Genomic DNA, 16,973 nt, shown 5'->3' with positions numbered 1-16,973 from the left:
ATTTCATTACTTAATTATCGATTGATGGACAGCTAGGATAATTCCGTTTCCTAGCGTTATGAATAGAGTGGAGGTGAGCACACTTGAACAAATAATTCAGTAGTAGGATATAGAGTCCGTGGAGCATCCGCCCCAGAAACAGTGTAGCTGGGCTCGGTCACATGGTAATTATAGTTTTGGCTTTTTTAATTTATTTGCAGTGTGTGTATATGTGTTCTGTGTTTTATAGTTTGTACTTTCTTCTCTTAATTTATTTGGGGATCAAATCATAGGCATAATATCATGAAGAAAAAATAAACCATTTAAAATGTTTAATTTAATGTATTATTATTATCGATTGTTGTGTGTGCACATAAACACAGGCATGCGTGTATGCCGTGGAGACATGTGGAATATTCATTTTGTCCAGGGATGTTTTAGATATCCAGGTTGTTTTCTGCATCCATGTGAATTTTGAGATTTTTTTTCTCCATTTCTGTGAATAACGTCCTTAGAATTTTAATGTGGATTGCAATGAATTATACCTGCTTTTTTAAAAAATAAATTGATTTATTTTTACATGCATGTCTGTTTTTCCCGCATGTATGTCTGAGCACCATTTGCATGCACTGGCGCTGGATCCTCTGGGATGAGTTTTTAAATCTGCCACCTTATCCATAAGTCTTACCTCCTGATCACAGCATTTAGAATCTTTATATCTCTGACACCTTATAGCTATAAGTATTCGTTGGTGTTTTCTGCCTCGTCTGCCAAAGGTCTTGTTATATCTGAGACGATATTGCAGTGTCCTATTCTTTGGCAAAGGAGGATATTAAAAATTTATACAGACTCTGTTGTAAACTTGCCAACAGTTGATGTTACAGTCTGTGTCCTTCTTTGTGTACCTCCCCATTCTGAGTAATAAATACCAGGGATGTTATGTTAAGAAAACTATCTTCTGGAAAATATCATCCTGAGTGAGCTAACCCAATCACAGAAAGACATACATGGTATGCACTCACTGATAAGTGGCTATTAGCCCAAATGCTTGAATTACCCTAGATGCCTAGAACAAATGAAACTCAAGACGGATGATCAAAATGTGAATGCTTCACTCCTTCTTTAAAAGGGGAACAAGAATACCCTTGGCAGGGAAGAGAGAGGCAAAGATTAAAACAGAGACTGAAGGAACACCCATTCAGAGCCTGCCCCACATGTGGCCCATACATATACAGCCATCCAATTAGACAAGATGGATGAAGCAAAGAAGTGCAGACCAACAGGAGCTGGATGTAGATCGCTCCTGAGAGACACAGCCAGAATACAGCAAATACAGAGGCGAATGCCAGCAGCAAACCACTGAACTGAGAATAGGACCCCTGTTGAAGGAATCAGAGAAAGAACTGGAAGAGCTTGAAGGGGCTCGAGACCCCATATGTACAACAATGCCAAGCAACCAGAGCTTCCAGGGACCAAGCCACTACCTAAAGACTATACATGGACTGACCCTGGACTCTGACCTCATAGGTAGCAATGAATATCCTTGTAAGAGCACCAGTGGAAGGGGAAGCCCTGGGTCCTGCTAAGACTGAACCCCCAGTAAACTAGACTGTTGGGGGGAGGGCGGCAATGGGGGGAGGATGGGGAGGGGAACACCCATAAGGAAGGGGAGGGGGGAGGGGGGAGGGGGATGTTTGCCCAGAAACCAAAGAATTATTATTAAGTATTAAATAAATTAAAAAAAAAGAAAACTATCTTCACTGTACATGTTAAAGCACAGTAAGGCGGACTTTACTTATGATCATCATGGCAGGCATAGGAAACAGTACGGAGTAAATTTTCACTGGAGGAGGAAGACTGAACACAGCATGGCTAAGGAGGGAGAAAGAAGGAGCTGGATGAGATCAGGGCACGGAAAAGGAAGAGAAAGTAAAGTCAGGGGTAGGAAGGACTCTGGACGAACGGACTCACCAGAATTCTTGATGAGAACAGCCCACGGGTGTCAGGAATTGCCTATGGGATGGTGGAAGATGAAGGAAATAATTTACATATCTCCTTTGATTAGATAGATATCCAGGATAGAAGCTGCCTGACTTAGAAAGTTTCTAACAAAATGGCAAAATAGGATTTTGTGAGGAAAAGGTAGGCCTAGGGAAAGCTTGAGGATGTTAGCGTTAAGTAAAGTGAGAATCATTGTAAACTCTGAGTATCAAAATGCTGCAAATGTCTTCTTTTTATTCCGTTGTTACAGAAGATACTTAGACAACCATATTTAAAGCAACTGTTCTCAACCTGTGACATCTTCAGGGACTGAATGACCCCTTCACAGGGGTTGCATGTCAGATATCCTACCTATCAGATATTTGCATTATGATTCATAAGAACAGCAAAAATACAGTTATGAAACGGCGAGGAAAATAATTTTGTGGTTGAGGGTTACCACAACATGAGGAATTGTATTAAAGGAAGGTTGAGAACCACTGATTTAAAGCGACTTAATAGTTAACATAATGTTGCTTAGGTGGATGGCACTGAAATTTTTCTATGATAGCGGACATATCCTGAAATAATGCATTTTGAAATGTTCCATTTACTCAACAAATTAACAGCAGTTCATAGGTTTCTTTTTAGGATGCTGGAGTTAGACAGCCTATTATAGAACAACTGAAGCAACGTATTAAGAATTGTGGAAATCCATTTAGTGAAGTTTTAATAAATACCTGCTGCTTTCCTTAGGTAGCAAAAATAAGCTTTTTGTTATTAGGTACACACTGCAAGCAATAATGAGTTGCATTGGGGAAAGAGAGAGCTCTTGCTATTGCCTGCACGGAGATGTATGGCATTTAGTCCTAACAAACTTTCCTCTGGCTCAAATGGAGAAAATAAGATAACAAAAGAGGCATTAAAAGGTGAGACTTCCCGTTTTATACATTGGAAAGGGCTCCACTGAGACTTGGGAACAGAAGCACAGTGCGTGTCTCGATTCCTACCATGTATTTGTTTAGTGTTGATGGTCATAGACTGCTTTTTTAATTAACATAATTCATTCTGGGACTTTTGAAGGACATGTCTGTATCTGTTCTCTGCATTCTACCTTTTCACAACCCATCCTTAAAGCCTGCCAGTCTACATTGGGAAGAGCACAGACAGTGAAAAGGGAGAAAGGAGAGGGGCATCAAAGCCATTTTGTAGATAACTGTATTAAATGGTAAGTCAATTAAGTCTATTAAACAAAATGAGAAGCTCAAAAAGAACCTTCTATAACTATGCCAGGTAGTTCTGTGCCATTCAGAATCAATACGTCATCATATATAGCAGATCCAAGGGAGATACAGTTTCTGGCTTACTAAAGGATAATGCAGAAAAAAGACCTTTCCATAGTCTGAGGTTAGCATGGCATAGTCTCACAGAAATACAAAGCATCCAGCAGTGAACTGTCTCTGCTCTTTGCTACCTGCAGAGCCCAGGGCATGATTATATGGCCTCTCTAAGTCTGAGTTTCCTCAAATATAAACCAGCAATAATGTTTAATGCCCTATTAGTCCCTAGGGTTGCTCTGATGATTAACTGGTAATATATAAAGCCACTGAAATGTGTGGTGTTGTTATTTTTACAATTTGTGAATCTTTTATTGAATCTGATGTCAGGCTCTGTAATACTTTTCTGGGCTCCCTGTTTAATGCCACATGTCCCTCTATAAAATAGAAAGCCATTGCCTGTGACCATTAATAACTTTCCTTAGTGGAAAGCAAAAGATTTGGTAGCGTCATTAAGCTCCCTAATCATGTTCTATCCACCCACGGAGCATCAAGTGAAAAGAGTAGAGCTATTTTTAGGTTTGCCAGTAATACCCTTGCATATGAAAACCCATAACCAGCAGGCCAGAAGTGTTCTTTTATAGACTTATAGCTTGTATTCTGTTTTCATGCTAACATGAAGTTTATTGCTTGAATAATACATATGAGTAACAAAACTAAGAAGTATTACCAGTAAACTATTAAAAGAGAAATAGTAAATGCAAGTAGCGTATGATGGACAAAAAGTATCATGAAGCTAGAACCTGTATGTGGAAGTTTGGGGAATATATCAATAAATCACTGTACTAAAATAACAACAAAGGAGCCCTTCTAAAGACTGTAGCCCCGCCACTTCACTGCTGTTAAAAGAAAGAAAGTGTTCTGTGACAGATGGAGAGTGGCTGGCACTGAGGTAGGTAGCATGGACTTTCGCAGGATTTATTTCTCTGGCCCCTGTTCCGTGTGTGTGAGTAGCTCTATCCTACAGAAGCAGCAAGTTTCCTACCACCACCGCACCTCTTATTTATAAGACAGTGGTAGTGGGTCATAACAAACTTCCTGGGGTTTTATTGCCATGTATGTGATGCCAGGCTGTCAGAATTCTTTATAAGTATTTGTTTTAGAAGGGTTTTTTTTTTTAGAAAAAAATAGGAATTTTTTGTGGCCAAATGATAATGAATAAATAAATCAACAGATAACTATCCAGTATATGAGAAATTCCTTCCCCACAGTCCCCGTAGTCTCAGCTCCTGGTCCATTTAGACTCCTAACAAGTCTTTCTATCCCATCCTTTCTCCTCCCAAAAAAAAGCATCTCCATTCACTGTCTTTATGATTCCAAAGGAAGACACCATCACTTTCCAGATGCTCTTGAATGTTTGTTCTGGAAATTAAATTACCTTCCAGTGTACTAAGAAGTCAAAATAGAAGTCTGCTTTATTTCTAAGAACACACATCAAAGAATAATTTGTTTATTGAAATGTGCTGTTAAGAGAAAAGGAAAACTATGTATTTGAAGTGTTGTTTGGGATTTTTTTGTTTGCTTGTTTGCTCGTTTCTTTTGTTTTGTTTCTTGAGGCAAGGTCTTGGTAGCCAGGTGGCCTCAAACTTCTGATCAGGCAGGAGCATGTATATGTTGTGTGTGCATACGTGTGTATGTGCCTGAGCATGTGCATGTATGTGCATATTTGATTGAAGAACAGCTTAGTTCAAGTCTTTGTCTTTTAAGATTTGCTTGCCCAATACCCCAGTATGCAACCTAGCAGCTCCAGTGTTCTGCAGTCTTTCCATATCTAAGCGACCCATGACAGTGTCTGATACTGTCAGATCCCACGTTCCTAAAGAAGACTTCTATGAAAAGCTTTTTAAAGAAGTGGTAAAATGTTTGAAAATTCAAAATGAAGCCTATTACTCCATATTCTAACCTAAAGAATTAATTGATTAAAAATTGTTAAAATGCTGGACTTCTGGTGGGGCTGACTGGACAAGCCCTGTCCCCCTTACCTCACCCTCATTTCTGCCAAAAATCCTTTAAGGAGCCCCTAGTCCAGCAGCCTTATGGTGCCTGTTGCCTAGGCCCCTCCTGTTGTTCAAGAGGTCCCTGTGCTTCCTCCCCTTCCCCTTCTTAGGTTATGACCTGTGGCGTTTTAATTAACCTTTCTTTAAAACTCAAACCAGTGGGAAAATGTACATGGTAAGTGTTTGGTTTGGTGGCGATAAGCACATCACCTTGCGGTGCAGTCACCACCCCCATCCTCCTCCACAGATTTGTACCCACGGAAAACTAACTCCTCATTTCTGACAGGCTTTTTATTGCAGCTAAACTAAGTGGGGAACACAGCAAACTCAAAAGTCTGAATCTGGGCAAGGGACAGACAGGGAGTCAAGGGTGGAGGGAGGTACTGATGGGTAGAAGAGCGTAAGAGAGGGTTGGGAGAGACTAACCAGATTGCATTGTGTATAGATAAAATGGTCAAAGACCTGGCCTAATAGAGTATTGCGAGAGGGACACTTTTTAACAGTTGTTCTTTCCCAAAGCTTTGATGACTCCCCTTATTATCAGGAGTGCTCCTCCAGCCTGGTGAAAACAGCTTGCTGCTCCTTCCACAGAGCCCCATCCCACAGGCTCTCAGAGCCCCTTTCCAACTCTGTAAAGGACATCCAAGAGCCTAGCAGAGCATCTGTCTCTCAGTTACAGACTGTGAATACAAGTGTGAGTTTCTGCTTCTCAGGACATCACAGGGGCCGGGCAAACAGGAGGGCCCCCAGCACCAGGAGAGTCATGGGACCCCTGTATCCTAGATGTCAAACAGTAGCCCACAGAAAGAAAAGACTTTATTCCCCACCCTCACCCTGCTAACAATCCTTTCCACAGTCTGGAATCTTTCACACGCAGGGAGCCATGAGCTAGCCTCAACCATCAGTTCTGTGATGTTCTGCTCCACCCCAAGCCTTTGGTGATGAGACAGAGCTCTCAAAGCTGTAACGTTGGAAACACTGTCAACACATCCAGCTTCTCTCTGTTTTTCCAGACATGTGTGAGGCAGACTGACCTCTGTAAAGTTCTCTGGTGGTTTTCGGAAAAGGAAGTATCATGTACAAATCAAGAAGTAGCTGGGTGGTGGTGGCACACATTGTTATTACTAGCACTTGGGAGGCAGAGGCAGGCAGATCTCTGAGTGTGAGGACAGCCAAGGCAACACAGAGGAAACTCTGTCTTGAAAAACAAAAACAAAAACAAGGGGGGAGAAGTATTTGTAGTCAAAAGGAATAACTAGTTCATACATGGTTCATCATACTCTGATGAGCTGACAAAGTCATCAAAATCATTTTTTAGGAATAGAAGTTGCTCTATATTGCTTCAAATCAGTATTTCCATGTACATGTGCCCTTAGTACAAATCATACCCTGAAGTGATTTGCAAAGGCTAAAACTACCGGAGTGGTAGACTGAAGTTAGCATCCTAGAAAAACACCTCCCTTCCAGACATGATTCCTCCTCCAAACGAAGCACAATGACTTGGGTCAAGCAGGGTGGATATCCTTTCGTATCCCACAGCACTAGGCTGAACGCCCTCCGGAACTATTAGTCTTAGCTGGTAGCTTTCACCTGATGCCCAGACTCAGAAATCCAGGAACAGAAAGCAAGCAAGCTGCAGAAGTTGTATCTATAGGAGTGTGTAGTCCAAAGCAAGGGAGGTGAGGCAGCCCTGATTTAGAGTACACCGCCAAGAAGAGCCTGGCCCAGCATAAGACTGTCCTTTTCAAGGATGAAGGAACTCTTGTATTCATGAAGGAAAGAATTTGAAACCAATACTCAGGGAGTGACAGAGTTTGTTCATCTTCTAGGACCTCAGAATGACCATGGCCAAAAATTATCATCACTAAGTGATCCCAGGCCATCTGTCACTCATGGTGAATCCGTTGCTTCCTACTTTATCTCTCAGCCCTCATAGTCTGTCCTTTGCACTTGCACAGTGAAGGTGTATTTAAAGGGTAACGTCTTCCCTACTAGAGTCTTGTCTGTAGCAAAGGCCTTTTTACAAGGGATTTCAAGAGACCCTTGGAGAACTCCAAAGCAAGATACAAAATTTTTTCATCTTTTTTCTTGTTACCTTAAAAAATATTTCTTAAAATATTTTTATACAGCTTGGGCTGGCATCAAACTCACAATCCTCCTGCCTCTGTCTCACAAATACTAGGATTACAGATGTGTACTACTACGCACATCTCAGAATGCCTTTTAATTGAGCACACCTTAAGGTATCCTCAAAGTCTACTGTGCCACTGAGTTGCACATAGGAGGCACAGAACTCCTAAACAGATTGATTGTTCAGTGACAGACCATGACCATTCTTATGCCTTAACCTGGTTTTTCATGGACTAAATTAAACATACTCTTCCATTTGGATTGTGTGTGTGTGCGTGCGTGTGTGTGTGTATGTGTATTTGGATGTACACCCACAAGTATGTGCATTTGTTTACTTTGACACTAGCTTAAGTGGTACAGAGTTTTAGAAAATAAAATACAATGAAGGTTTCCTGCATTGTGGAATGTGGAAAACTTTCAATGTAACAATTTTTGTGCCAATGAACAAATGAAAGTTACACAGTTAAGGATTATCATAGATATGGAATATTTTTTGAAACAGTGTTTCAGGGTTTTTTTTCCAATATGTCTTCAAGAAAATTTTGAGGAAAAGTCTCAAGTAGTCCAGGCTGGCCTCAAACTCACTATGCAGCCAAGCGTAACCTAGAGCTTCTGCCTCTGCCTCCAAAGAGCTGGAACCACAGATGTGCACCACTACTCCCAGCTTCATGCTTGTTCATTTTTTAAAATACCTCAGATGATTTAGAACTTGTCTGAGAGCGTTTTCTTTAATAAGACTTTGACTTCGTCACGTCTTGGATTTGTAGTAGCAATGCCTATCTCATTGCCAAGAATCTCATACTTCCAGTGTGAGCTTGATGGAGCCTTGGGCTCTAGAAATGATCAGACTTGTTTGTAGCTTTGTGCTATACAAGAAAAGATGTTCATCCATTCACTCACAGATATTTTTTGAGCATCTAGCACGCCTGAAACCTTGCTCTAAGACTGGGAAGAAGGTACTGAACTAAACCAAGAAAATCTCTGTGCAATACTGAAGAGGGAAACAAAGAATACAGAGGAGAAAATTAGGTGACCCATTAAAAGGCAATTAAATGCTACAAAAGCCAAATAAATTAAGGAATCAGGGATGAGAGTGCTGAGGGAGCAGCTGAGTGGGAGAGATGGTGACATGAAGCAGTGAAGTCAGAATAGGTCCAATAGAACAGGTAGCATCTAAGCAGGCGCTTAAAGGGGAGCACAGAGAGAACCGAGAATATCTCCAGAAGAGTCAGACGGGCTGTTCAGGATGCTGACACGATCCTGAGGCCACCAGCCTAGACTCTGGGCTGAACTAATGGAAGCTTTAAACAAAGACACGGCATAATTTTGCTTTTCAGGTTTGAGAAGATGTCCAATAGGCAAAAGCACTTGTGAAATCGTGAGGACCTAAGTTTGGATCCTGAGAGCTCAGGGATAAGTAGCATCAACTTCTGTAACCCCAGTGTTCCTATGGGGAGATGAGAGGCAGAGACTAAAGGATGCCTGAAGCTTACAGAACTGATAAGCTGGCACACACTGTGGAAAAATAGCAAATAAACCCTGTCTCAAACCAAATGGAAGGCAGGGACTGACATCTAAGATTCTGCTCTGACCTTTACCCACGCACGGTGGCAAACATGTGCTCACATTGATACACACAGCTGGGTGTAAACACACACCTAACACACAACATACACACACATATTGAGCATTTAGATAGATTGCTATAGAAACTGTTGAGGTTAGATTCTAGGGGCCAAGAGAGGAATAGACACACAAGCCAGGAATTTGTCACGTTAGTCCAAGTGAAATGACTGGACCAGGACTCTAGCAGTCAAGGGAGTAGGGTGGGGTTCTGAATTTATCTTGGAGGCAGATAAATTCCTTATCCCCAAGGAGTTCTGACAGCTTGGATGAGGAGAGAGAGCAGAGGGGAGAATGCTGTATGACTCATATGTCTGGGGTCTGAGCAACTGGAGCTGGGATAGAATTGGGAGGAAGCTATGCTGGGTGCTGCTGTGACCAATTGAAGCTGGCCAGTTTACAAATGACATAGACTTGCTTTGCAAAATTAAGGGAGCTGAGAAGTCCAAGACCAAGGTCCCAGCAGATCTGATGTCCGGGGAGGGCCTTCTTCTTCAGATGTGACCTTCTGTTCAAGCCCTTCTCTCATCGTGTAAGAGATGAGTTAGTTTCAGAAGTCCTTGAAAAAGATGCTGATCTCATTTGGGGGTGGTCACTGCCCTTATGACATAATCGTCTCCCAACCTCTCCTCTTCCTATGGACAACCTAGGCATTAGGATTTCAATGTGTGAGATTGGAGCGGGAGGGAGAACCAGAACACTTAGAATATTTTCTGTGAAGTAGCGAGATAAATTCTGATGTGATAATGATACCACTGGTATAATACTGGGGCATTAATCCCCTTCCATCTATTTAACTGAATCGTAAACCATTAAATGGAAAAAAATCATTCTGTGGTCTAATCCTAGCAGTATGTCTATTTTTCTTGGATCGTACATACTCTTCAGAATTATAAAAGCTCTTTAGCTCTTTCTCAATATTGCAGCCAAAGTGGCTATGTTTCCAGGAATTCTACAGATGAAGAAAATGTGATGGAGTCTATTTTAACCATGTCTTCTTTACATTCCTCTCAAGGTTACTACATGTATATCGAGGCCTCGCACATGGTATATGGACAAAAAGCGCACCTTTTGTCCCAGCCTCTGAGAGGCGTCCCTGGGAAACACTGCTTGATTTTTTTCTACCACATGTACGGAGCAGGAACTGGCCTGCTGAGTGTTTACTTGAAAAGGGAAGAAGACAGTAAGGAGTCCTTGTTGTGGAGAAGAAAAGGGGAACAGAGCATCTCCTGGCTGCGGGCACTGGTTGAATACAGCTCTAGGAGACAACACCAGGTAAGCCACGAGGGGTTAGAACCCATCAGGGACGCACGTACTGAGGCGCCCAGTGCTCTCCTGTTTTGTTTTGTTTGGTTGCTAAAAAAGAGAATAATTTGCCCTTTTCTCAGAGGCAGAGATAAAGGCAGGATTAGTTGAACAGCAAACCTAATTAGCCTGTTATTGATTAGCTCTAAGGAGTGAATGGATAATTAGACAGGAAGCTAAAGCTTTGGACATTTATGCATAAAGTGTTGGGTTTTGTTTTGTTTTGTTTACAATTCAAGGATGAAAGGATACCTATTTTGTCTTAGTGTGTTGTGAATGTCAAATACCTTTCTTCCAAAAGGAAGTCTCCTTCCTTTTAAATACATTACTGCTGCTCCTAGGACCCATGATCCATTTGCATGTAGGGGGTCTTTGTTCTAAGCCTCCACTTATGAGTGTGTATAGCCCATGGTAAGCTTTATAAGCCTATATGCATGACTATATTGTTGTAAAAGAAACTGAGGGTCCTGATCCCAAGTCCATGGTCATTACCCCAAACCCCCAACTTTCCACATGCTATAGAAACCCCCTGTCCTAGAAGTATGCAGTCATTCGAATAGGTGGATCTAAGAAACTACTCTAGCCTAGAAAAGCCCAGGATAGCCAGAGACTTCACACACAGCCACCAAAGCTGTGGCGTGAGCACGCCCTCCAACTAACACTCCACTTTCTTCTGCAGCTTTGCTTCTGGGTGGTAAACCTCCTGGGCCCACTCAGCTTTAACCACTGGCTGGCTGGCTGGTCTAAGCTCAGCTCTTCCTCGGAAGAGGTATCCAAAATACAAACTTTTTTTCTTCACCATTCTACAATACAAACAGATTTTCTAAAGATCTAAACTGAAGATATCGCAACTCAAGTGGCTGGATACATTGTCACTCAAGCTGCTACACTGATGGGCAATAGGAGGAAGATGCTCTTCTGTCTAAGAAGGGTCTGTCAGCTAAGCACAAATGACTGTTTGGAGATGTATTGGAGAATGGTAGATTGTTCCATGAAGATGTTTTGTGACTGTTACAGAAGGTCCATGGGCCAGATGAAAACTTGCTAATGTAGTTAGTCATCATCCAGAGATGGCAGCTCAAGCTTGCTAGGCTCCAGGGACATCAGACTCTTCATCAAATGGATCTCAAGGCATGGTCCGGGTACCAGCAGCAGCAAAAACATCTGAAATACAAATTCACCCAAAATGTTAATTCTCAGGATCCACCTCAGAATGCTAAATCTGGGCTTTGGAGTCCCAGAAATTTATAATTTATTTTTAATAAGCCCTACAAATGATTCTGATGCAAGCTAAAAAAATCTCCAGACTTAAATGAATCTAATTCAATATAATTCTTTGGAGATGGCATCCAAGCACTGACACACACATTGACATACATGGGCTCATACACACACACACAAAATTTACAGTGTAGACAATTGTGCCCATTGCCTCTCACGCATGCCAGGAAAAGTGTTCCACCACTGAGCTATACTCCCAGACCAGTGTTTGTGTTTGTGGTGTTTGTGTGTGTGTGTGTGTGTGTGTGTGTGTGTGTGTGTGTGTTCTCAAATGACAGTGATATAAAATTCTCTGAAATTTGAATTCTAGGAATCAATATACAGGTTCTTACAAAAAATTTGCTGTTTACTGGGTAGATGATCTTAGAAATTGGTTTTGGTTTTGATTTGAGAGGTGTTTTAGTAAGGGTTTGTTTTCCTGCACAAAAAACATCATGACCAAGAAGCAAATTGAGGAGGAAAGGGTTTATTCAGCTTAGAGTTCCACATTGCTATTCACAGTAACTCATGAAGAGAACTCACACAGGGCAGGAACTTGGAGGCAGGAGCTGATGCAGAGACCATGGAAGAGTGCTGCTTACTGGCTTGCTTCCCCTGGCTTGCTCAGCCTGTTTTCTTATAGAACCCAGGACTACTATCCCAGGGATGGCACCACCCACAATGGGCTGGGTCCTCCCCTCTTGATCACTAATTGAGAAAATGCCTTACAGCTGGATCTCATGGAGCCTCAAGGGAGGCTCCTTTCTCTGTGATAACTCCAGCTTGTGTCAAGTTGACATACAAAACCAGTCAGTACAAGAGGTCTAGTTATGGAGCCCTAACTAGTCTCCAGCTCAAGATTCTCCTTCTTAAATTCCCATTGCTGGGCTTCTAAGGGCAAACCACCACACAGCTTGAAGGATTTTTAAACATAGATTAGCAAAACCTCTGGGCTGCCATTTTGGAATGTCATAGTTCAAGGAGTGCAAAATGTGTGTGTGAAAGGGTTTTTGTAAATTTGAATGTACCAAACTATTTAAAAAATGTTTCGGGTTGGGGATTTAGCTCAGTGGTAGAGTGCTTGCCTAGGAAGCGCAAGGCCCTGGGTTCGGTCCCCAGCTCCGAAAAAAAAAAAAAAAAAAGAACCAAAAAAAAAAAAAGTTTCACCGTTTTTAAAAACTCCATCTTCTTTCTGGGTTTCCCTGGAATCTAATTCTCACCACCATGGCAGAACTGGTATTCTCAATAGCTGTTATCAGGCATCCGGATTCAGTTCTTACATATTTAACATAAAATATCTCATTTTAATAAATATTTATTGATGACAGGCATGTCATATATGCTAAATTTCTGCAATATAATGTGGAACTCTTCATTTTGGGAGCTTATATTCTTGTGGGAGAGTGATTAAAAAAAAAACCACTAATAGCAGAGGAAAGGAGAGATGGCTCGGCAGTTAAGAGCATTTTATGTCCTCCAGAGAACCTAAGCTTGCTTCTGGCACCCTTGTTGGGTGGTTCTACAACCTCCCACAACTCCAGTCAGGATCTGACACCCTCTCCTAGCTTCCATACTCTCTCTCTCTCAAACACACACACACACACACACACACACACACACACACGCACACGCACACGCACACGCACACATGCACACACACACAGACACGCGTGCACACACACACGCATGCGCCCATGCACACCGCACACCGCTCATGGCATAGACACACACAGGCATACACACCAATGAAAACACTTTAAGCCATAAGCTAAAACTAGACAATATAATACCAATGCCAATACAAATAAATCCGCTTGAACAGACAGAAACGGAGTTGAATAAAGGATAGCTGACCTGGATGTGGCAGGGAAAGTGATGGAATGATAAGTTGTTGGCCAGAGCCCATGATGTTGGAGCTGGACAAAAGATCTGTGGCGCAACAGAGTGACTCCAGTCAACAACAATGTAGTATAGATTTCAAAATGACCAGGCAAGTACATTTAAACGTCTCATCACCAGAAAATGATAAGCCAAAAATGACCTGCCTGATTTAATCCTTGTGTGTTACTAACATATATTGAAATGTCATGCTGAACCTTTAAAGATATGGAAGGATTGTTTGCCTAATGAAAATAGTATTAATTGGAGAGGGAGAGCAGAGTTGGAGATGAGTGGGTGATAAAGCCAAAGGAGTGTGGGATAACTTTTGCAACGGTTCACAGGGCATGGTAAACGTTTTGAAATTATTCTAAGAGCAGTAGGAACCAGGCAGGTGGATTTAGGGTAATGATGGGCTTTTAAGCCGTAGCTCTGGCAGCTTCTGGAAAGCACAGCACTGCGGGAGGCAGGATACTTGGGCCTCTAACACAGGTCATGTCAAGAGCACCAGGTTGGTTAGGAAGCCCCAGTAAGAAGTCATCAGAAGCCTACAGGACCTTGCTTTGCATCCCTTCTGAGATACAGCCAAGACTAAGCTTGAGCTCATGATCCTTTCTTAGCTTTTCCAACGCTGTGATTTCAGGGCATTAAACCACCATGCCTACCTCTACTTCGTTGTCTTATGAAGTGCCTTAGTCTTGGTAACTTTGACCTGGTTTTTCTTGACCAAAAGAAGTAGCTATCAGTCCCATTTTCCTAAGTCTTTAGGACCAAATAACTTAAGAAAAGTTATATCCTGAGCTGGAGAGATGGCTCAACAGTTAAGAGCACTAACTGCTCTTCCAGAGGTCCTGAGTTCAATGCCTAACAACCACATGGCTCACAACCATCTCTAATCAGAACTGATGCCCTCTTCTGGTGTGTCTGAAGATAATAACAGTGTACTCCTATAAATAAAATAAATGAATCTTAAAGAAAAAAATTATATCCTAATGCTTAGTAGACTTTTCACATATAGACACAGGTGCACACACACACACACACACACACACACACACACACACACACACACCTATTGGGTAATACGCAAACCAGTCAGCCACAGCTTCAGATCTTGTGAAAGTTATACCAGTCTACATATGCTACCTTCACTAAAGTTCTGCACAGAATTTTATATGATATTTGATTTTTATTATAGCCGCTACCAAAACCTCAACTGTCTAATGACGTTATCAAAAGGAATGTAGGCCCATCTAATGTTGACTCTTTGAATGACTTTCAACTAGTAGTTTCCACAGGATTGCTGAACGTTGAATATTTTTATCTGAAATTTCAAACTATCCTCCAGCACCCTTGCAAATACACTTGGATTCCAGTTTCGGGACTAATAACATTTCTAATTTAACCCCGTATTTACTGTAGTTGTTCTACAACTAAATATCTGTTTATTGGTTGCTACAGGATAGGGTTAGTTAGACTTAAAACTGAAAAACAAGCCAGAATAATCTTGTACATAAATAAAAAAAAAAAGATTTGCTACCATATATCTACAATCACAATAGAGAAACCACAGGTATATCACTTTATTGTCACTCAAATATTAAAGAAATTCATAATATATTTATAAAGTCCAGAGTTGGGCCAAAACACAGATTATTCAGGATATCACTGCATCAGAATTTGTCTATTATAGTAATTTAAATCCAAAAACCAGATTGTTGTTGGTGTTCAGAAAACTGAAATGTTTATTAATTGCACACATATATTGTCCTATGCAGATACATTAAAACATTTTACCCCCTTTTCTTGCCCTTTATTTTGATTCTTATTTAGGGTTGTATCTAAATTAGAGTTATCTAGAGGAATAGAACTCTGGAAGGATGGACAGACAGATGGACAGATCTGAGGGGAAGAGAAGGATTTAGAAATGGGTTAAGAATCTCCATGACGGGGCTGGGGATTTAGCTCAGTGGTAGAACGCTTACCTAGGAAGCGCAAGGCCCTGGGTTCGGTCCCCAGCTCCGAAAAAAAGAACCAAAAAAAAAAAAAAGAATTTCCATGACATGTAATCCTCAATCTGGGGAACCAGGAAAGCTGTAACACAGCTCTGTCTATATCTGAAAACAGGAAATAATGGTCCAACCTTCAGGAAACCCTGAAGCCTCAGCTTATATGAATCTTGGAGATCAAAAGTCCCAGAGCCTAGCATTTAGTGCCCAGCAGCTGGGGGTGATAGATACCCAGTTCCAAAAGAGAGAGAACCCACTCTTTCTCTGCCTCTACCTGTAATGAATAAAGGCCGCAAAGCCTAACCTGGGCCACTGCTTCAAATGCCAATCTCCTACAGAAAGTCCTCCACAGACATGCCCAGAAATAATCCCTTGAAACCACCTTGATGCCCCTGAGCCGAGAAAAGTTCATGTTTAAAATTAACCATTACATGTTATATCCTTAGAAAGTTTTCTTGACCATATTTTGTTACGTGTCTATTATGAAAGTTTCATTAATTTCAAGATAATTATATAAACTTATTAATTTTTCTATTTATATACTTAATTTGGTGTAGCTTTAATAAAATTAGCTTAGTTTTTTTTATTTTAATCTAAAGCTTAAACTAATCTAATGACACAGGTGGAGTAATTGTCTTCTGGACAGTTGCCATTACCCACAAGCCTCTCTGGAGGATTCAGTCACTTATTAGCCATTATTGCAACAGCAGCATCCTTGGAGCCAATGATCGATTGTTCTAGATCAAGAATATTTGATTCATTGTTTTCTACAAAGACTCATGAAACAGAGCCCCTCATCAATTTCATTAGAGTATGGTATTGAATATCTTTGGTGTTATGATATTGAACATAAGTGACTCTCTATCTTTTGGTCAATTTAATTATTAAACTTTTCCACCTCATGCCAGCCCCAAAGGTAAATTCAGCGGAAGCCTAAAGAAACTGAAGAGTCCAGCCTAAAGACACTGGGCGATGCTAGTCATAGAGTGTTCTAAGTAGCTCGGAAATGTCAGGTCACTAGGAAGTGCTCCTGGTTAAGCACCTCTGGTGAACTGCATAAAGAGGCCACAAGAGTCACCTAGGCATCACCCTTCACTGCGGAAGATTTAAATTCCAAATAGTCTAATTTGAATTTGTAATTTTCTTTTAGTTATTGTTGTCTATTTCATTTGATTTGATTTGATTTTAGAGACTGGGCCTCACTATGTTTCCCTGGTTGGCCTCAAATGTGCCACGTAGCCCAGGCTGCCCTAGAACTCACTAAGTAGTCTACACTGCCTGGAATTTACAGCAATCCTCTCACTGTAGCCTCGAGGTGGCTGGGACTATAAGAACCAGGCTTGAATTTGTAATTTTGTGTCCTTTTCTTTCAAGTTAGCCCCAGCAGTTATCAAAACTTCCAAACCCACAAAGATCTTCCTGGCCAACACAGTTGTATCATCTCCTTTCTAAATTCAAACTTCATTGTTTTTCAG

General features: G+C 41.2%; 2 protein-coding genes across 3 annotated transcripts in view; one reads left to right on the top strand and one right to left on the bottom strand.

Annotated features, from left to right (window-relative positions):
- The window catches only part of LOC120100003 (40S ribosomal protein S12-like), a 673,396-nt gene that overhangs the window by 368,204 nt on the left and 288,219 nt on the right, over positions 1-16,973 (bottom strand). The gene's annotated exons all lie outside the window — the stretch shown is intronic.
- Positions 1-16,973, top strand: part of Mamdc2 (MAM domain containing 2) — a 152,533-nt gene that overhangs the window by 134,325 nt on the left and 1,235 nt on the right. The window contains exon 12 of one of the 2 annotated variants that reach the window (XM_039101390.2): positions 10,062-10,321. In XM_039101390.2, coding sequence (XP_038957318.1) covers positions 10,062-10,321 — 260 coding nt within the window. Of the gene's footprint in view, positions 1-10,061; positions 10,322-16,973 lie in introns of those variants that run through there. The other variant, XM_063281029.1, reaches the window with a different exon arrangement.

The sequence above is a fragment of the Rattus norvegicus genome, chromosome 1 (assembly GCF_036323735.1).
Source record: "Rattus norvegicus strain BN/NHsdMcwi chromosome 1, GRCr8, whole genome shotgun sequence".
NCBI lineage: Eukaryota > Metazoa > Chordata > Mammalia > Rodentia > Muridae > Rattus > Rattus norvegicus.
The sequence above is the reverse complement of the archived record's forward strand: the minus strand, read 5'-3'. Positions and strand labels throughout refer to the sequence as shown.